At 42.9% G+C, this 21,838-nt stretch overlaps 2 protein-coding genes across 2 annotated transcripts in view; both read left to right on the forward strand.

The window, feature by feature from the left end:
- The first annotated feature begins 117 nt into the window (after positions 1-117).
- Positions 118-16,232, forward strand: Mphosph10 (M-phase phosphoprotein 10). Its single transcript, XM_041652105.1, has 11 exons — positions 118-257; positions 1,815-2,508; positions 3,106-3,254; positions 4,469-4,637; positions 6,146-6,287; positions 7,531-7,598; positions 9,503-9,640; positions 11,732-11,842; positions 14,055-14,162; positions 15,416-15,646; positions 16,015-16,232. Exons 1-11 carry the CDS (start codon positions 169-171, stop codon positions 16,162-16,164), a joined length of 2,049 nt encoding a protein of 682 aa, XP_041508039.1. The 5' UTR covers positions 118-168; the 3' UTR covers positions 16,165-16,232.
- A 2,794-nt stretch (positions 16,233-19,026) lies between these two features.
- Fan1 (FANCD2 and FANCI associated nuclease 1) overlaps positions 19,027-21,838 on the forward strand; it is a 29,327-nt gene continuing 26,515 nt past the window's right edge. The window contains exons 1-2 of the mRNA XM_041660480.1: positions 19,027-19,156; positions 19,330-20,791. Coding sequence (XP_041516414.1) covers positions 19,567-20,791 — 1,225 coding nt within the window. The 5' untranslated portion in view covers positions 19,027-19,156; positions 19,330-19,566. The remainder of the gene's footprint in view (positions 19,157-19,329; positions 20,792-21,838) is intronic.

Here is a 21,838-nt window from a genome sequence, read left to right on the forward strand (position 1 = left end):
CTCATGCCCAGTAGAAGGTGCTCGCCGCTATAGCCACCGTCTGGGTTTAGGGACGGAACCTGTGCACGGCGGAACCTTTGACTCTGAGCTTATGGTTGCGAAAGGCGCATGATTGTCGTACGGCTTCCGGCTGCTCTCGGCCCTCGCGTGGAGCTGTAGTTCGCAGCTATGGCGCCTCGCGTGACCCGTCGCCAGACCCTGGAACGGTGTCTGAGGGAAGTCAAGAAAGCCACCAGCCGACCCGAGTGTTTCCTCACGTAAGTGCAGATCCAGGCCTGGGAGGGCGACCCGTATCGTAGGGATGCCGGGCGGGCAGGCGTTCGGCAACTTCGGAGTGGAAGTACATACAGGTCGCTTAACACCAATTTCAGACAGTTTTTGCTGTCTTGGCCTGTAGGAATTTTCTCAGTGAAAGCTGTCCAGTGCATATCTCCTAGTTGTATGCTACCAAAATAAAACGAAGCGCCTTTATTAGCGTCCAGAGAGACTTTTGACACATGCTATCTTATTCCGTGCCGATTGCACTTCTGAATGTATGTCCTCGAGATGCCCACCGCTTGCTACTCACTAAGCTTTATCGAAAGTAGGTGCTTGTACAATGCTTGTACAATGTGCACTTTCACGGCTGAGTTTGAAAATTAGGGTAGACTTCTGTCTTCCTAGCGCTTCGATTAAAGCCTGTAAAATTATGACTCAGATTTCTATTGCAAATCCATACTCTTTAGCATCGCAAATTCACTGAGTCCACAAAAAAGCTTCCCCTTCCACCTATACTCTTCTCTCTCCTGAAGTCATTTCCCCATTTCCACTACTAGGCTATGCTATCATTTTATTTGTTCCTAGTCAGCTAGTCTACTTCCTTGGTGTCATCGTTTTTCTCTTATTTTCTGTGCTTTCTCTTTCTGGTTCATCCTATCTAATTCTATTTAGACTTTGATTTCTAATTGCCATACTCACTGTTGTGACTCCAACATCAATCTCTGTCATCCTTTGGGAAGCTGCTTAAGCTTCCTCACAAATCTTCCATTATCATTTCTCTTTCCAAATAGCAAATTGTCATTTTGTCCTTACACTATCAGCTTTCGGTGTTAAAGTGACAAGTTCTTATCTCTGACTCCGATGTGGTTTGGGTCCTGGTCCCCCAGAGTCCATAATCTCAGGCTCATACTCTGCTTCCTTAATCACACTATAGCTATCTGGGTCTTGCTGTTCTTCACACTGCCTGAGCTCATCTTTTTCAAGGTATTTTTTTTCCTAACGGTTTCTTATAACCAGAATACATGTTTCCAGACCTTTATACTACGTGATCTCTTTTACTTGTCGCTATCAATCTGTAGATCTCATTTCAGGTGTCCTATCTTTAGAGAAATGTCCCCAAATTTATAGCCAGATACTAATCACTTGCCAAATGAGTAATAAAAAGTGTTATGTGGCAGGTTTGAGAATTTGTTTTGTTTTTGGAGACAGGCTTCTCTGTGTAATCTTGACTATCCTGGAACTCAGAGAGACTGCCTGCCTCTGCCTCCTGAGCGCTGGGATTAAAGGTCTGTGCCATTACCACAGGTTTGAGAATTTGAGGCTGACTTAGTAGGTATCTCCAGGCAGATAGATGAGCAGTGATTGTCCAGCCTACAGTCTGTTCAGCCAACTCAGATACTCTGGTCCATCAGCAAGATACACACTGTTGGGACCGAGGGTCTTTACTTAATGCTTCATTTACATTTTATTCTATAAGGTATGCTTTTTGTTTTTTCTTTTATTTAAGAATGCTTGATATCACTGTGTATAATCTTACTTAATTCCTTTCCCGATAGGATTCAAAATGGACTAGCATCAAAGTTCACCTCTTTAACGAAAGTTCTCTATGATTTTAATAAAATCTTAGAGAATGGCCGAATCTCTGGAAGTCCTTTGCAGAAACTTGAGATAAACAGTTTTGATGATGAGCAGATTTGGCAACAACTAGAACTGCAAAACGAACCAATCTTACAATACTTCCAGAATGCAGTTAGTGAGACAGTCGAGGATGAAGACCTCAGCCTTCTCCCAGAGGGCGACGACCAGGAGGGTGACGACCAGGAGGGTGAGGAGGGTGCCTCAGAGCTGGAGGCTGAGAGCCAGGAGAACCAAGAGACTGATGTGGAGGATGAGCAGCTGTCAGACATGGGTGCTAATGTTCCTAAAGTGGGGGAGAGAGCCCAAAGCAGACCCGACCCAAGGGAAAGTCCCGTTTTCAGTGATGAGGATTCCGACCTGGACTTTGATATTAGCAAACTGGAACAGCAGACCAAGATGCAAATCAAACCATCTGGAAAACCAAGAGAGAAGTCTGTAGTGGATGATAAATTCTTCAAACTGTCTGAAATGGAGAACTTTTTAGAAAAAGTAGAAAAGGAAGAGGAAAGGAGACCTGATGGCGGAGAGGAGGAGGAGGAGGACATTGACTTTTTTGAAGACATTGATTCAGATGAAGATGAGGGAGGGCTGTTTGGACATCAGAAGATTAAGGTAAGGTTTTAGGAAAAGAAACTTTTAAGTTAGATGTCATGTTTTCCTGAGTAGAGACTTAATGTGCCTCAAAATTCCTTAGAGCACAAGTGAAGTATTGAAGAGATTAAATAAATGTAAAAGCTGAGCCAGTGGTGCAGGGGTGTAAACATTTTAAGTGGGACACTGAGGCAGGAAAATTTATGTGCTCAAAGCCAGCCTGGGCGAAGTGATGAGACCCTGCCTCGAAAAACACTCCTACGCACACACCCAACTAAATAGAAAAAAGGAAGATATGGATGCGAGGGGCTTTTAACAATTATCTATTTGGAGGGTGGTTTTTGTATTTTAAATAATGGTAATTAGAAATTTTGAGATGGAACAGTGTGCTCTTACTTTTTGTCTTTTCAGTAGGTGTGCTCTGTCTTTCAGTGTGCTGTGCTTCAGTTGTCCTTTAAGGTAGTTACCTCGTTGCTGGTTTCCCTAATAGCTGTTTGTGGCTGGAGTGATATTAAAGTTAGAAAGCAGTTTTTATGTGTGTATAATATGCATAGGCCCATGAATGGTTTTTTTTTTTTAATTTTCTATCTTTAAATTTTTCAAAAATCTTTCTTTTAGTCAAACAAAAGTTCCAGAAATCTGAAATACAAAGATTTCTTCGATCCAGTTGAAAGTGGTGATGACATCGCTAGTGTTGATGATGATGAGCTGGGTTCAAACAAGGAGGAAGGATTTGCCGAGGATGCAGAGGAGAGCCTTTCAGAAACGTGAGCATTTCAGACTCTTGTAGTTTGTAAGTGGAGATGTAAAATATGTACTCAGAGTTGTCAAGTACATCACAGAAGTCAGACTCTAAATATCTATCACACAGCTAGAAAAATGTGTCTGGATTTCAAGGGATATTGGTGATTATTTAATATGCACCAGCAGAGCAGTCAGCCTTTTATGTTGTGAGTAAGGACCTGGCAATTGGGTTTTGAGCCAGTAGCCCTGGCTTTCCGGAACTCACTCTAGACCAGGCTAGCCTAGAAACTGAGAGATCCGCCTGCCTCTGCCTCCCTAGTGCTGGGATAAAGGCGTTGCCACTACCACCTAGCACATTGTGTTTTTAAAGTTTATTTTATCTGTATGTTTTTTTTGGTTTACTTGTATGTCTGCTCGCTGTGTGTTTGGTGCCTGCAAAGGCCAGAAGATGGTGTCAGGTCCCCTGGGACTGGAGATACCAAGCCACCAGACAGTTGTGAGGCACGTGTGGGTGCTGGGAATCGAACCCATGTCCTCTGGAAGAGCTGCCAGTGTTCTTGACCATCTTTCCAGCTCCGAATGTTTAAATAAGCATTTTGTATCATGGGTTGATGAGTTACGTATTTGATATATTAGTGCTTTCTACTCTGTTTCTACATAGCAAGCATTTCACCTAAAGATCTCTTCCTTGACCAGGTTTGTAGTGGCGCACGCCTTTAATCACGGCACTTGGGAGGCAGAGGCAGGTGGATCTCTGTGAGTTTTAGGCTAGCCTAGTCTACCAAGGGAGTTCAAAGACAGGGCTACATAGAGATAGACCCTACCTATAAATGAATGAATGAATGAATGAATGAATGAAAAATAAAAGAATCTCTTCCTTTTGGGTCAGGTAGTTGATGACTTAGTAGATAAAAGCACTTGCCATGCAATCCTGGTAACCTAAGTTTGATCCCCTAAACCCACAAAAGTTTTTCTCTTGACCTTAACATATATGCTTTGGTACACATATTGCCCACGTATGCTTTGGTACACATATTGCCCACACATGTCATGCATACAAAATAATAATAAAATTTAAAAAAATTAGAATTCCTTTTGTTCCTTAACTTAACGACCCTGGAAGTTCTGAATGTTGAATGACACTGGGTATTAAAAAGTACTTTATAGTTGGAATAATATCTTTGTATTCTTACAGGCTTGTAGTGTTTCCTCTTTGATAAGCATTTTGGTATTGTAGGGATGAAGATAGTGTCCTGGAAGAAGGTGAGGATGGTGAGCAGCATAAAGAAGGCTTGAAAAGAGTGACCTTTGCTTTGCCAGAGGATGAGGCTGAAGATACGAGTCCCTTAGCTGTAAAGCAAGAATCTGATGAAGTCAAATCCTCTTTTGAAAAGAGACAGGAGAAGGTAATTATTAGGACTTCTGTTATATGTTCAACAGTGTGGAACCTCATTAACCAACCTGCTCTTTTGAAAGCAAGTCCTTGCTCCCTAAAGATCATGTGTACTAAGCTAAGTGTTGTGCATGCCTGGGAATCCAGCACTTGGGGCACTGCAGTAGGAGGATTGTGTCGAGTTCAAGGACAACCTGGGCTACACAGTGAGCATTAGATCTGCCTGGGATATGTAGTCTGCCCTCTCTCATTAAAAAAAAAAAAAAGAAAATCTTGCATATACTGTATATAAATACCACATGAAAGTCATCTTATAATTTGTATAAGTTAGTGCTTCCATTTCCTAGCCCGTAGCCTTCATTTGGAACCAGATTTGTAAAATCTTTTTCTCTGTGCCTATTTTCCTGTCGGGTACGCTTCCGCTTAGTCATCCTGTGGCCCTCCTTTAGCTGTTTCAGCTGCTGGAGGAGGTGTGTCTCTTAAATGAGTGCCAGACAGATGATTTTAATACTTTTAGCTTGTTATTGTGCTTTGGTTCTGTCATTTACTCATCTTAAAACGAAATATCAAGACTACCTAAGGGATTATTTTTCAAAGGCAATTTGAATTAAGCTCAGGGTTGTCACTGTGTCCCTAGAAGAGATAGAAAGTCTAGAATAACTTTGAGTTACTACCCTAATGTCTTCCCACCTCACTCTTCTCCCCACCCCCCAAAAGTATTTGGTTTCACTGAGGAATTACACAAACCTTCAAGAAGTAAATAATGTAATGTTTGGTTGACACCCATATATAAGAAATAAATCAGAATGTATAAACAGGACTAACTGTATCCAACTCAACACGTAAATACCCACATTGACTTTAGCCTCTTTCTTGGTTGTGATGCATGAATCCACAACAGTGTGGTGAGAGCAGTGCCACAGTCAGGTGGGCCTCGAGCTTTCAATTCAGTGTAAGGTCAGCAAGCTCCAGGGATGTCAAGGAGTTAACCGTATTTTATTCCTTTTTGTGATTCAGGGAACTACAAATATATCAAGTCCAAAACTGTCACCATGGTTTTTGGCCAGATTCTAGAAACCTCACTTTAGCAAGAACAAGACAAAATGTCCACTGTTACCATCCTCACTGTTACCTGCTATCTCTATTAGACTTGTCAGTGTGGTAACAAAAGCAAAAGCTAGGGAGGCTAAAGTGCAAGCATTCTTTCTTACCAAGGTCCCTGGGCTCACTAAGAAGTGAGCAGAAGGGAAGTGGGGAAACAGCAGGCCTCTAAGATAAAATCGGCCTTGTGTCTGCTAGTGTCTCTAAAATGGTGTGTTACAGGGCAGAGATGAGCCAGGCTCCATAAAGTGATATTCCGGGCTAATCATGTTAGGATGTCGTGATAATTAAGTGTGCTAGTGGTTTGTGCAGACTTAGATCGTTTGAATAGAACGGAGCCCACAAATAGACCCAATGCTTCTGGGGAGCTTGGTACATTAGTAAGTACACATTTCAAAATAACCCGTCTTTATTTTCCAGATGAATGAGAAAATTGCATCTTTGGAAAAAGAGTTGTTGGAAAAAAAGCCCTGGCAGCTTCAAGGGGAAGTGACAGCGCAGAAGCGGCCAGAGAACAGCCTGCTGGAAGAGACGCTGCACTTTGACCATGCTGTCAGGATGGGTATGGTGCCTGGAAGATTTTCAATAATGTTTGTTTTCTCCCTGCTTTTTATTTTAAAAATTTGCAGCCATACAGAAAAGTAGAGTGGATAGGTATGCCCTTTAACTGAATTCACCAGTTGGTAACAGTTTGTAGTTTTTGCCTTATGTCTCTAGTGTATGCTCCTCTCCCATCATTAAAAAGTAATTGTCAGGGGCTGGGGAGATGGCTCAGTTGGTAAAGTACTTGCTGTGCAAATACGTGGACCCAAGTTGGGATCCCCTGCACCCACACAAAAAGATCCTGTAATCTTAGCACTGAGGAGGCAGAGATGGGAGAATGGCTTGAATTGCTGGTGGAATTAATGTCTATAGGTTCAGGAGACACCCTGTTTTAAAAAATAAGGTGGAGGGCATTTAAGCAAGGTACCCAGCATTGACCTGACCTACACATGACACATACGCCAGTGTGCACATGTATCTACTCACACAGAAGCACAGCTGCCAATATCTTGGCACTTAACTGCTAAGGAGGGTATCCCAGGGCATTGGGATGGAAATGTCATTTACCATATCCATTCATGTTACAGATATAACTCAAACTCAGTTGGTGGAATGCTTGCCTAGAATCCTTGAATTGCAGAAACCAGGCATGGTGGCCTATCTTAGCACTTGAGAGGGAGAGGCAGAAGGATCAGAAGTTCAGAGTCATCCTCAGGTTACTTAGAAAGTTTGAGGCTATCCTGGGCTGTATGAGATCCTGTTTCAAACACACACACACACACACACACACACACACACACAGAGAGAGAGAGAGAGAGAGAGAGAGAGAGAGAGAGAGAGAGAGAGAGATGGGGAATGGAGGGAGGGTGTTCTGCAGTTAAACTTTTTTTTATTTTTATTAACATATTTTCTGCATAGCTCTGACCATCTTGAAACTCACTTTGTAGACCAGACTGGCCTTTTACTCAGAGGCACCACCACACCATGCTTGGAACTGAATGGACGCTAAAAAGGATTTGATTAGATAGCCAAGGTTTACAGTGTAATTGTGAACAGCTCAGTGAACTGTGACAGGGTACAGGCCTGTAAACAGAACAGTATAAGAAATTCTCCACTGTCTGATTTAGAAGGTGTAGGGTTGACCTAAGAATTTGGATGTTTTGTAAGTTCCTAGGTGTGGCTTATGTTGTGGGTCCAACACATATTTGAGAATCCCTAGTCTGATGTGTATTTATCTAACAAACACATTATGTTTCTTTTAGCCCCTGTAATCACAGAGGAAACCACCCTCCATCTAGAAGATATCATTAAACAGAGGATACGTGATCAGGTCAGTAAGAATGGAGTGGGTTTTAATTTAATTCTCACTGTATTATTTAGAAATAATGCTTTCTTAATTTTTATTTGATCGTCTTGACTTTAAAGCGCTGAGACTGGAAACAGGTATTTTCACCTTCTCTGTAGGGCATAGCTCTTTGCTCATACCCGAGAAAGTAATGTGTCTGATGGGAACAGTGGCCAGAGCCACTGTCAGTATCATCTGTTCTGAATCTTGTTGACTGGATGGGTAATAGGGCTTATGATGTATTGGGGACCTCTGAGTGCCAGCCTCAGTGTCCCCTCAGGGTTCAGAAGAAGACTCACAGCAAGCACGGGACTTAATTCTGAGGGAGAAGATGGACTCTCCTCTGTGTACTGTTCTGCATCAGCTTCTTTATTCTCCTGCTGTTCTCCTAGTCTATAAAGTTTGCGGTTTATATATACAAGCAAACAAAGGCAATTCTCTGAGCTTGGACATCCCTATCTTTGGAGGTTCCAATGTGATCTATATGAAAGAATCCTTTCCTGACTGCATGTCTTGCCAAATGGAAGATAGTTGCAGGGAGGGAGCTTCTAATGTATCTCAGGGAACAAAGTGGAGATTAGACTGTGGGAACCAAGGTTATCAACTATGTGACTTAAATTTCCCACTGGAAATCCCACAGGGAGGGGGGCATGACCCAATATACCAGTACATGGGAAAGAGTTGTGTCCAATAATCCATCCTCTGCTGAATCTTGCACCAAGGGAGAGTGCTCATAGCTTCACAAGAGATTCACTGTGAGAATCAGTCAATATACAAACGGTGGTGGGCCCAGAGCCTTGTGAACTGGGTTTACTCCATCAGAACGCATTTGCTCTGGAAGGTTGGCCTTCTGCCTTATCGATTCTGCGGACTGCAGCGATGATGGGCATCCGGCTTGCTTTGGTCATACCCATGACCCTTCCTCCATCTCGGCACAGTATCTGCTGTAATAAATCAAGGGTGGATCTTTTCAGATGTTAGTGGCCCAGCAAAGAGTTTTCGGGAGTTGTTCTGGTTTTGTCAGCTTAGAATAAAAAGCAGACATTATATTACAAGTATGTGACTAGTCTTACTAGAGATACTTCCTTAGTGCATCTACAGTGGAGGAGCAAGAGCAGGAGAATACTATATGAGAGTATCTGAAAATTTGGAACTGAGTAGAAAAACTAGGTTAATTCAATCACATAGTAAGGTGGGCTGAAAAAACTGGCTCTAAAGTAAACCTAAGGGCTGGTGGTGTGGCTCTGGTAGAACTCTTGCTTGGTATAAGTGAGGCTCTGGTTCAGTTCCTAGCAAAGGGTTACAAGGCAATTAAAGTTGTAACTAAGAGGAAGACTGACTTTAGCATAAAGGCAGGAGGAATGTTTGAACTAATGTCCTCTTTGCTCTCTTCCTCATTCTTTATTATTTACCACTTAGAAAAAAAAATCACCTTTTGTTTTGTTTTGTTTTTTTGTTTTGAGACAAGGTATCACTGTGTAGCCCTAGCTGGCCTGGAATACTGTGTAGGCCAGGCTTGTTTAGAACTCGCAGGTCTATCTACCTCTGTGTCTCAAGTTCCGAGATTAAGATGAGGGCTATCACATTTAACACTTTTTAAAATTACTGAGACAAGGTTTCATGTGCCCATAGATGGCCCTGGAACTAACTACATAGCCTGAGATGACCTTGAACGTTTAATTCTACTGCCTCAGTCTTTCAAGTGCTGGTATTGTGGGCACTGTTTCTGTGAGGCTGAGAATTGAAACCAAGGCTCTATGCACACAAGACAAGCCCTCTACCATCGAGCTGTAGCCCCAGCCCCAGAAGTTGAAAATTAATGTCTTTGCTGTAATTCTTACAGAACATAGAAATAAATCTTGGATTCTATTAATGTATTTGCATTTCAGGCTTGGGATGATGTAGAACGAAAAGAAAAGCCCAAAGAGGATGCATATGAATATAAGAAGCGTCTGACGTTAGACCACGAGAAGAGTAAGCTGAGCCTTGCTGAGATTTATGAGCAGGAGTACATCAAACTCAACCAGGTAAGGTGACCTCAAAGGCCCTCGGGGCTATGACTACTTAAAGAAATGGCAGGGGCTGGAGAGATGGCTCAGCGGTTAAGAGCATTGCCTGCTCTTCCAAAGGTCCTGAGTTCAATTCCCAGCAACCACATGGTGGCTCACAACCATCTGTGATGGGGTCTGGTGCCCTCTTCTGGTCTCCTAGCATACACACAAACAGAATATTGTATACATAATAAATAAATAAATATTTAAAAAAAAAAAAAAAAAGAAATGGCAGAGGAGAACCACACCTTCAGTCAACCCTGATCTAAGAACTAGATATTTGTGTAACAGCATGTGCTGGGAATAGAGGGCTGTTAATCAGTTTGTATAACAGTTATTGATTTTCCAGCAATTATTATAAGGTATTATAATTCTAAAATCCTACTTCTTTGATATTCGAAGTAATTGATTTATTCAGATTTTATATATTTTTGAGATTATCTTGATCGCTAGGCTATTTTTATTTGTTTTGTTTTATTTTTCTTAAATTCTAAATTTAACCTAGATAAACAGCGGGACAAGGTCATATCTTGGGAAGACTTTTCTCTACTCTGGTCTTATTGGAGTAGCGCTAATGACACAATGTCATCTGACTTGGGCCACAGCCACAGACAGCCAGTAACTTCTCACTCCTGCCCTCTCACCCCCCTCCCACTGCCTTCTGCTCCTCTGTCTTAATTATGAAGAACAAAAACAAGCAAGCAGAAGACCATCTTAGCCTTTCACAGTGCCCATTTGGGGCTAGGGGAAGACCAAATATAAAATTACCTGACTCTGTAGAATTAAATGGCTGTCATTTCCATGTCAGTGTGACTAATCTGAATAAATCTTGCACAAATTACATTCATTTAACATAAAAAAACATTTTGACACAGTTTTTCAGACCTGATGGGGCACTCCTGAAGTCCCAGGACTCAGCAGGCTTATAAGAAGGATGATCATATTTTGAGTTGGTTCTGTGCTACATAGTGAGACACTGTCTTGAAAAACCAGAATAAAGAAGTGAATAATTCAGAGGCGCGTAACTGTGTTTTTCTTTGTAGTTCCCTGGACCCTTGCTTATCACTTCGCAGCGTCCTGTTCCTTCCCATCTCTGCTGTCTTACACCCCACTTCTGTGAATTTGCCTACTTTGAGCATTTTGTATGAATAAAGTCACACAATTTGTGACTTTCATTTAGCATTATGTCTTTATGTTGACAGCATATATCAGCACTTTATTTCTATTTTATTGCTGGGTAATATTCCATTTATATTTATATGTGCCACAGTTTCTTTAGTCTTTCTTCAGTTGATGAGTATGTAGACTGTTCCACCTGCTAGATATAGCAAATCCTACTTTGTGTGTGTATTTGTGCACATGCATGCATATTTCTCTTCTTTAGTGTCCTTGGGTTTATTATGTCTAGGAGGGAAATGCTAACTCTCTTTAACCTTCTGTGAACTGCTAAGCTTGCTGCTGCTGTGGCTACTTCATTTTACTTTGCTGCCAGTAATCCTCAGGGTTCAAATTTCCCCATCCTCACCAACATTTGTTAATTTTTCTTAAATTTAATGATCCTACTGTGAGTAGCTTAGCTCTTGGCAGAAAATACCCAAGGAATTAAACTGATAGTTCTAAATGTCAGAGCTGACGGGTACTGAAACGCGCACCCGTTGTGGTCTTTGTGAGGCATTGACACCACTGTGGTGCTGATACCTGTAATTTTGCTTCTGCCGCATTCTTCTCCTCTCCTTCTTTTTAAAAACAAAGTAACACTATGTAACCCAAGCTGGTCTTGAACAAGCTCCCTGGGTGTTGGAAATTACTGTCTTCCCTGGCTGGGGATTTTTTTGTTTTTATTTTTGTTTGAAATAAGATCTCACTATGTAGCCCTGTCTGACCCAAACTCACAGAGATCTGCCTGCCTCTGCTCAAGTGCTGGAATTAAAGGAGTGTGCACCACATCAGGGTGGAATGCTGCTGCATAGTTGTGGTTCTGAGAAAGTAGCACCCTCGTTGCCTGTAATGTTTTATCTGTGGTACACTTGTAAACTGCTTCATCTGATATTGACCTTACTCACTTAGCAAAAAACTGAAGAAGAAGAAAATCCAGAGCATGTAGAAATCCAGAAGATGATGGATTCTCTCTTCCTAAAACTGGATGCCTTATCAAACTTCCACTTCATCCCCAAGCCGGTATGTGCATTAACAGTTCAGTGTAAAAACAGCGTGTGTGAACTTCATCTCTCTGAGCTCTGTTGGTGTCAGGACACACTCCCTATAAGTCACAACAGGGCTTCTGTAAGGGAGCTTCACCCCGATCTCCAGCAGGCCCCTCTGTGGTCACCTTCAGTTCTGAGCCTCAATGATTCCTCTTCTCCTGACCCTCTCAGTTGTGTTTGATTATGTGATGGTGTCTATCGCTCACACTGATTGGTGCCTGCTGCAAGTCATATTAGGTCCTTTGCTGACATCACATTCATTGCCCAAAACACTAAGCTGTTGTTACTGTTTGCAGTTTGCAGATGAGCAAACTGAAGCTTGGAATGTGGGAGAGGCAGAACTAACACTGGGCCCATGTGCTCTGCACTGCTTAGTGTTCTGTCCACTCCAGACTTCCTGAGCCCCTTTCCTGGGCTGGCTGGGATCTCCTGACTCCTTGATACTCTGTCTACTTAAAGCCACCTGTGGTTCTATTAAACACCTGTCACCCTTTGGTGTCTCTTGTGGAGGTGTTTAAATGTCAACCAAAGACTGGTCTGGATGTCAGAAGCTTGCAGAGACCAAAGGGAAACATCAGGCGTCTTTATTGCTCTCCACTCTGTCTTTTGAGACAAGGCCTCTTCATTGATTAAATCTAAAGGTCACTCTTTCAGATAGACTGATTTGTCAGTGAGCTCCCAGATTCTTCTGCTCTCTACTTCCTCAGCACAGGACTCAACAGGCATGTGCAGATATGTCCATTTTTTATATGGAAACTGGCGATTTGATTAATATCCTCTCACTTTTATAGCAAGCACCTGACCCACTAAATCATTTCCTCAGCCTCTGTTTTGCCTTGGTTTAAAAGATTTTGTTGTTGTTTTACATTTTACTCTTCAGGAGTGCCAATGGCTGCTGTAGGGTCCTCTAATATTTTTTTTTCCATATCTGGGTCTGTATTTCACCTACTATCTCTGCAGATGTGAACTGTTAACCAGCATCTATGCTGTATTGTTTGAGATTGCTTCTGTTTCTCTCTGATTGTGGGAGAGCATAGTATTTCTCATGAATATCTGAACAGTAGCCCAGTTGGATAAGGTTTTGTTTTTGTTTTTTTTTCCCACATTCCACATTTTCTTCTTGCTTAGAGTCCAGGATCCTGTCCTGTTCCTCATGTGTGTTTGCTCTTACTACATTTCCCTGGGACATTGTCCTCTGGACGTGACTTGGATGTTATTATCTTGAAAGAACGGTAGCTATGACTACCCATACAGCCCCTCACAAGATTGAGCCATTAACTTTTTCTCGTCCACATTATTTTAGTTTTTACAAACAGTTTAGTACCATTTCATGCTAATATATAAAGATAAGTTTCTAGTAGCTTAAATATTTTATCAAGTAATCTTAATTTTTTCTCATAAGCATTTTTTATATTTCTTTTGAGAGCTTAGATTTTTCCATAACAAAAGGCAAGATGATAACAAATCAATATATTATTAAGTAGGCGGGATTCTTTGAGAATGTCCAAATAGGTAACATGCAGTAGTATTTGACTGGCAGAATGTTGTACACATAGGTAGCTGTAAATGCTTTCGGAATGGTTTGCTGCTGCCCGTTGTCATGGTTGTCATTCCAGCTAGCACAGAAATGTTTTAGATTTGTGTTTTGTTTTCAGCGTGTGGTTTCTTTTAAAGAATTTATTCTTTTTTTGGAACTAGCTTTTATTGACCGAGCTGGCCCCAAACTCACAGAGATCCTCCTGATTCTGCCTCCCAAGTGCTGGGATTAAAGGCGTGTGCCACCACTGCCCAGCTCTATTTATTCTTCTCTCATACAGTACATCTTGACCACAGCTTCTCTTTCCACTCTGCCCAGTTCACACTGCACTTTCCCTCTTCCCCACATCCACCCCCTCCTTCATCTTCCCCAGAAAAGGGCACTCCTCCCAGGGATATCATCCAAACATAGCACAGTAAGACTAGTTACGAATCCTCATGTCAAGACTGGGCAAGGCAACCCAGTAGGAGGAAGGGGTCCCAAGAGCAGGTGAAAGAGTCAGAGACAGCCCCACTCCCACTGTCAGTAATCCCCCAAACACCAAGCCAGCAACCATAGCATATGCAGAGGAGACCAACTCCATAAAGAGCTTATTGGATGACATTTGCTCCATTTTCTTCTCCCCACTAATGCCTTGTCTCTTTTCTAGCCTGTTCCTGAAATTAAAGTGGTGTCGAATCTGCCGGCCATAACCATGGAGGAAGTAGCCCCAGTGAGCGTTAGTGATGCGACCCTCCTGGCCCCAGAGGAAATCAAGGTAGGAAGCCAGTGTGGAAATGTTTATCGACTGCAAGGAAGTTTACTGCAACCAGATCTGCATTTGTTTGATGTGACTTTCCTTGAGTTTCAGTTTTTATTCCTGTGTATCTCAGTAATTTCTAGGTATATCCCCCCCACACCCTGTAACTGAGTTGTTCATCCATGAATTCAGCCAACTGCATGTTGAAAATATTCAGCAAAGAAAACTGAGTCTGGTTTGAACAGACTATTTGCAGCTATTTGTGTGTAGTATTTTCATTGTCCCAGGGCTTCATGCAATCCACGCACAATTTGAAGTGTATGGAAGTATGAATGTTAGAACTTGGGTATCTGTGGGGTCCTAGAGTTGATCCTCTGTGAATATGGATGCTTATATAGTGAGAGGAGTGATTAGTTATGCAATGCTTAAAAACTAATTTTGTGTATTCAGGTATCACGAAAGTATTAACAAATGTTTTAAAGTGCCTGTTTCAGTCTTTGAAAATCCAGTAAAACTTTAGTATTAGCCCATCCCCATGCTGATTTTATCCATAATAATCAGAAAGTGCAGTGTAATGCTTACCAGCGTTGACGTCTAGAATCCAGCAGACCATTTGAATACTGGAACACTTTGGATATTTCAGGTGCTGACATCCTCTGACTCCTGCACATGGACATTCGTGCCTTCCAGGTGTCCTCTTCTGTCTCTTCTGCTTTGTTACATATACAGCCAGCACTTCTGTCAGAACCTCTGCCATCTTGTGCCACTCAGAACCTGGAGTGATGAGCTGACAGCTCAGGAGAAATGAGGATGTCACTTTTTACTGGAGTCAGGATTCCCTGCTTCCTCTCTTTATTGGTCTTTAGGACCCTCTCATCCAAACCCAGGGGCTGCCATTCACAGCTGAGAGCGAAGACTGAACCAGACATGTCCTTTGACCCATGTTGGAGAGCACCTGTTGGCTAATACTGTGGACTTGAGAGCCTAGCTCTCTGTGTTTCCTTTGTGAGTTCATTTGGTGCTGAACTCTTACTGAGTGAGTTCTGGCAAAGAGCAAAGTGTAGCTTTAGAGTTACCACAGCTCTTTGGTACCAAGCAGGGCCTGCTCTGCATCCTGACACACTGTTCCACAGCCATGGAGCCATTGGCCACTGTGTGTGTGCTCATCTTCTCATCCCTCAGCAGATGTTAGGTATGGATAACAAGTATGGTGGTTGTTTAGGGTTTTCCTTTATTTGATGGTTTTTCTTTATTTGGTTTATTTTTAATAGGAGAAAAATAAAGCTGGAGATCTAAAAACGAGTGCTGAGAAAACAGCTACAGACAAGAAACGAGAACGGAGGAAAAAGAAATATCAGAAGCGTTTGAAAATAAAGGAGAAGGAAAAGCAAAGGAAATTGCTTGAAAAGAGGAACCCAGACCAGCCTGGGAAGACCAGCAGAGCAGCAGCTAAAGAGAAGCTGAAACAGTTGACCAAAACAGGCAAAGTGTCCTTGTTAAAGGTAAGTACGGACAGGCACCTGTTGGGGACTTACAGCATGGCATGTGTTGGGCTGTTTCTCAGCTAGGGTGTCAGAGCTGCCTCTGGGTTCTGAAGCACACTGCTCAGCAGTGGCCTCGGCACCCTTCAGGCTTTCTGTAGACCTGTACAATGGCAGGCCTGTCAGCAAGTTTTCTTTCTTCTCTCTTTTCCCTAAGGCACAAGGGTGTTGTAATAATGGAATGTATGTTAAGGTAGCCGACTGTTTTTGTAGTGGCTTTTCATGTTTGTGCATTTGGTCATTGTTCCTATCATAATGTGCTGTATGCTTTGCGTTGTCTCACAGAAGCATGATTTATTTGTAACATCTCTGTTTTGTTTTAACTGCAGGATGAACGAAAAGATAAGCCATTAAAGTCATCTCAGGCATTCTTTTCTAAATTGCAAGATCAAGTAAAAATGCAGATTAATGATGCAAAACAACCAGGAAAGATAAAGAAGAAAAAACGGGACATTTCTGTTCATAAATTAAAGCTGTAATATATTTGAATTTAATATATAAATTTGTAAGTTTCTGTCATTATTTTGTTTTATAATAAAATTCTTGAGACCTATCTCAGTTTGCTTCCTATTGCTTTTATAAAGACCATAACCAAAGCAGCTTGTGGAGGAAGGGCTTTTTCATCTTACGGCTTACAGTCTGTCATTGAGAGAACTCAAGACTTGCAGCAAAGACTGTCTACTGGCTTGCTCTCTGTGCCTTTCCCAGCTTGCTCTGTTCACAACCACTTAGTTACTCAGGTGTTGCACCATCCGTGGTTGACTGGGTCCTCCATCAATCATTAATCCAGGAAATGTCCCACAGACTTCCCTATGGCCAATCTTTAAAGCCATTTTCTTCATTGAGTGGGTTTGATTTTTGTTTTTTGTTTGTTTTGTTTTATTTTTTTTCCCAGATGATACTGACTTGTATTAGGTGACATACATACATACATAGCTAGCAAAGATCTATCTTGCTTGATAGGAACTCCTTGAGACTTCACAGTGCTTTGGGAAACCTCTCCATAATCAGCCACTCAGGAGATGAAGGCTAGGGAATCAGAAATTCAAGATTTTCCTTAGCTAAAAAGTGAGTTGGAGGCTAGGTTAGACCACACTAGCCCCTAAAACATCATAAAACAAATAGAAAGCCTGTCTGGGTTTCTCTGGGTGTGAAACACACCTGAACTTCCCAGTGCCCTTCCTGCTTTAGAGCTCACCAGCTGATTTCACTGATTCACCATTTTGCCTGGCTGCTATAAGAAGCACCCAGAGCCAGTCACATCCCTCACAACTGGCTGTCCACATAGTTCTTTGAGTTCTTCATTTTCTTCCACTATTGTGTCTTACTTCACAAAACAGCACTTTCATGTATGTGGTTTAGATCTTTCCCCTTTGGAAAATCTTAATACCTGGACAAAGAGCACAGGTTAGCTGCTACAGTTCATAGATACTGAGAGGACAGATACAATCTAGAGGGGAATCCAGAAGCAACAGGCTTAATGTAGCTTGGAATACAGACTGGCAGTCTTCAGAGTTCCCTAGGACAACCAGGTGTCCATTGCTCAGACATCCGCACTCAGAAAAATGCCTTTCACTGATAACGTCATGACTAGATGGAAAAATGACCAGCCTTAATCCAGATGGTAGAGAATGAGACCTAAGATTAAGAATGACTGGAAAGGTGCTTGATTTTCATCTGCACTGATCAAACCCAATGGTAAAGAATATCCTGTTTAGAGTTCTTTATTAATGCCGAACATGGCTGTTATCGGAGAGAACTAGGTTGTGTGGGTTTGCATTTAAATACTGATTCGCTGAGTCTGCTTGTTCTGCTACAACAAACTAAATTTGGGGGATTTATAGAGAACTTGATTCTTTACAGTTCAGATGGAGTGGTGTCTGATGGGGGAGATGTGGGTGTCAAAATGGCATTTTGTTGCTTTATCCTTGGGTTAGGTAGAAGGGCGGGACTCCTCCCCCAAGCCTTGGTGCGTATGTGTGTGTGCCTGCATGTCTGTACGTGCATTGCTTCCCCGGAACAGGAGTTGCAGGTAGTTGTGAGCTACCTGGTAGAGCTGCCTGGAACTGAACCCAGGTCTTCTGCCAGAGCAGCAAGTGCCGTTAACCTCTGAGCCATCTCTAGTTCCAGTTCCCAAAACCTTTTTACCACGGTGCAAATTGTATGCAATGTCAAGGACTCTGAGGATGCCGCACAGGTCTGGAGGTAAGAGAACAATGTTTAGGTCGCTTCTCTCCTACCATATGGATTCTGGAGGCATTGCTCTGTTGGCCATTGAGTTTTAACACGTGAGTTTGGGGGATGTTTTCTGACTATGACAGCACTAATATGACATTAAAAAATTTTTTTCCCCAAGTTGGTGTTAGGCAGGGCCAAACTATGAAGCCCCAGGAAATCCATGTAGACCTGACTGGCCTCCAGCTCGGATCTACCTGCCTCTCTGCCTCCCAACTGCTGGATTAAAGGCGTGTATCACCACACCCAGCAACTTTCCCTGAAGTTTTATTCCAAGTAGGATTTATCGGAATATCCTTTTCCTCTGAATAAACACTTTTGAGTAATCCTCTGGTCTCCCTATACCTTAAAGTACCAGTTTTCATAGTGATTTGGGTATTACATGATCCTAGGAGTTTGTATTTTTTGTGAATTTTTTCAATTCAAACGATTTGCTGCACCAGGCTCTTCAATGTGACACATAGTTAGGAACTACATTTTTAAGTCTAATCAGACTGGTTTTACCTTTTAATTCTATGAATTTATGACCATTTAATGTCATTATTGACCTGATTTTATTTGGTATTTTATTTTATTACGTATTTTCTCTGACTTTTTGTGTTCATTTTTTTCCTGCAAAGTCAAATTAACTATAATGCGTTTATTATGAGTAGCCTATCTTAGCTGTATCTCTTTGAATTAATTTTTAGTTGCGTTAGGAAAGCTAGGTATGGCGGCAAACGCCTTTAATCCCAGCACTTGGGAGGCAGAGGCAGGATGATCTCTGAGTTTGGGACCAGCATGGTTTACAGAGTGAGTTCCAGGGTTACACAGAGAAATCCTATCTTGAAAACAAACAAAAAGGAATTATGGTAGCCTTCCTAATTTACCACCCACAAAGGGTTAGTATTGTGTTACCCTTGTGTATGACTTGTGAAGCTCTCAGGGCAATCGCTGCTTTCACTCATTTTGCAATTGCTACCACAGAGAAGGCCTGTGAGGATGCATTGCTGTCTTCACCCTCCAGCTCCCCATCCGCCCTCCCTCAGCTCGATCGCTCTGGACTCCACTCGCCGAGTCTGGGAGTGCAGTCGCGGGGATCGGCTGGAAATGCCTGCAGCGCGGTGCTTGGGCGGACTGCCGCCTCAGTGCCCGCTCGTGCGCCTCTTCGGCTGGTTCCGCTGCAGTGACTTCAGAGGCGTCTGAGAGAGTCAGCGTCCTCTTTTTAAGAAGAATGGTTCTAGGAAGGGCCTGGAAGTAAGTGCAGCTCGGTCCTCGTGAGGCAAGGATCACGGAGCCTGCGCGGAGCTGCAGGACAACCCTGATCTGTTTCCAAGCTCAGAGTTCTCTTTCCAAAAGTTGCCATTCAGTTGTCCCCCGACCCCGTTAATGCGTGAAAATGTTTTTAATTTATGTATTTTATGTTGTAGGGAGAAGAAATTGAACGAATACCTACACCAAATGTTACTTCACTTTGCATTAGTTCAAGGCGAGAGTAAAAGTAAACCTTTGGGGTCCTTCACCCGGGGTGGCCACTGTCTTGTCTGATGAGGTGGTAGCAGGCACCTTTTATTAATTCAAGCCAAGGGAGTAAAAGTAAGACACTGCGACCCTTAACCTGAGATTACCCGAATTTTCTTGGCCGCCCACTTTTTCTGATAGTCGTGATGTCACAAGGGAAATCACCTGTCCAAAAAAGACCCCGTAGAAGCTTATCTACCAACAAAACTACAAAAAGCCCATCTCCTTCGATTATTTCATATTTTAACAATGCTCCACCTGCTAAACTTGCATGTTCAATTTGTCATAAAATGGTGCCTAGGTACGACCTAATTCGGCACCTTGATGAGTCCTGTGCTAACGACGGTGACTTCGTTCAGGTTGAGCCTGCACAGTCTGGTTTAACGAATCCAACTGTGTCCAGGTCAAATTTATCCAGTATTGCATTAGAAGACAGGACACCTCAGAAGTTGTCACCACCAAAGAGAAGTTTAATCCCTGCCCGATGTGGTTCAAAACTGGGCACCCAACAGCAGACCAGTCCCTACTTCAAAGATGCTCCGGTGTGCGAAAATCAAAGTGGGCTTCAAAGTCAGAGTGTGGAAACTGCGTCTTTGGGGAGTCTGTCGTCTAAATTGTCCAGCAAGTACCTAAAGGTTAAAAAATCACAGCATGAGAAGGAGGGACTAGCCAGTCATTGTCCACGGCGTTCTCTGTCCACAACCGGCACCAGCCTTCTTGTTAACTGTTCTGAGGTGGAGGACGAAGATGAGATGCTGAGCGGTTCTCAAAAGGAAAACCGTTTTTCTTGTGCATCTCTAGAGGAAGAGGATGCTTCTGAACAGATGGTAGAGAGCCGTAAAATAATAGGAGAAATAGGAGATGAAAGCCAAAAGGCACCCTGCGGGGAGTCAGCCCGCACGCCGGCATCTTCGGATCACGGGCCCACATTATTTTCATTAGATTTAATTCTTGAAAATAACCGAAAGTCGGCTTCAGGAGACAGTGTTGTGAAGCCAGAGGATGCCAGAGGGGTAAGTGGTGGGGGTGCTGCACAGCTTGAGGCGTGCAGCCGCGAAGAGGCCGAAGTGACTGTTGAGATTCCCACGCCAGCGTCTGCTAATGAGGTGGAGTCAAACATCCCCATGGATACTTCTCCAGGGAATAACAGCCAGGAGCTTAGGGAAGGTGGGAGTGCCTTAAAGCGACAAATTCTGAAGGAGGGATCCGGTAGTGATGATCCCAGGGAGACCACTCAACCCCCACCGAGCCACCCCTACTACCTGCGGAGCTTCTTGGTGGTGCTGCAGGCCATCCGGGAGAATGAAGAGGACATGAGGCTCTTTGATGACCAGGAGAAGGGGATCATAACCAAGTTTTACCAGTTGTCAGGTATCCTCTGCCTGTTTGCTTTGGAAGTTTTCTTCCTTATCGGATTTGTGTGGGAGGAGTGTAATGACCACAAGGAGCCACTGTGGGAATATTGTGGGACTCAGCCTCTTACAAGGTCTGTGTCAAGAATAGGCCCTTTTAAAACAGATTCTTATGCCTGGTGATGTCACTGTGCAAGCAGTACTTCAATTATGAGAGCAGTAGTTTTCTTCTTTTTTTTCCCTTGGTTTTTCGAGACAGGGTTTCTCTGTCATCCTGGCTGCCCTGGAATTTGCTTTGTAGATCAGACCAGCCCGAACAGGCCTGCCTCTGCCTCCCAAGTGCTGGGATTAAGGTGTGCCCGGCTTATGCAGTTTTATTTCTTATATGTCTGCTTTGATAGTGGTAAAGTGATGTCCGGTGTCCAGATTTAAAAAACAAACAAACAAAAAGTTACAGGTCTGGCACTGGTCAGTCTATCTGTCCTGTGATCAATTTCTTGTTGTCTGCAAGGACAGTGAAATCCCCAGGTGGGGGTGGAGGTTGTGAGCTGCCACAGCAGATCAGGTTCCCCACTGAAGTTGTTACGGTGATGAGTCAAGCTGAGGTGTGGAACAAACGGAAGAAACACAAGCCTGAATTGGTGCATAAAAACACCAGTTTGTTGCTTGGATCCTTGGCAGTCAGTGGTGGCTCCGTGCTGGTAGTGCAGGTTTGATGCAAAAGCCACTTTTGTGTGGCTGTCACTGTATGTCCCAAGCCGTGAAGTATCTGGAGTTTAGGTAAGAAGAGCTGCTTTGGTGGCCACACTGTCTTCTAATGATGTGTGGCCATGTTGGGACATTAAAATCCAAGAAAAAATCCTGACCATTACTACAGAATCTTCCCGGTAACACACTGCTGTTGTTTTTGAATATGCAAACAGTAGTTCTGTTAGCTCAGTTACGTCCACAGCTTCTGTCTGTTTGTGTGCTTCTCACCAGAAGATGGACGTGATGACTTAATAGCGTTCACTGACTCCTATCCAGAGTGGTCGGGATTCTCTGGTGTGTTCTGACTGTTCGAATG

This window comes from Microtus oregoni, unplaced genomic scaffold (genome assembly GCF_018167655.1).
Source record: "Microtus oregoni isolate MIOR12 unplaced genomic scaffold, Mior012 000000F_ref0000247, whole genome shotgun sequence".
NCBI lineage: Eukaryota > Metazoa > Chordata > Mammalia > Rodentia > Cricetidae > Microtus > Microtus oregoni.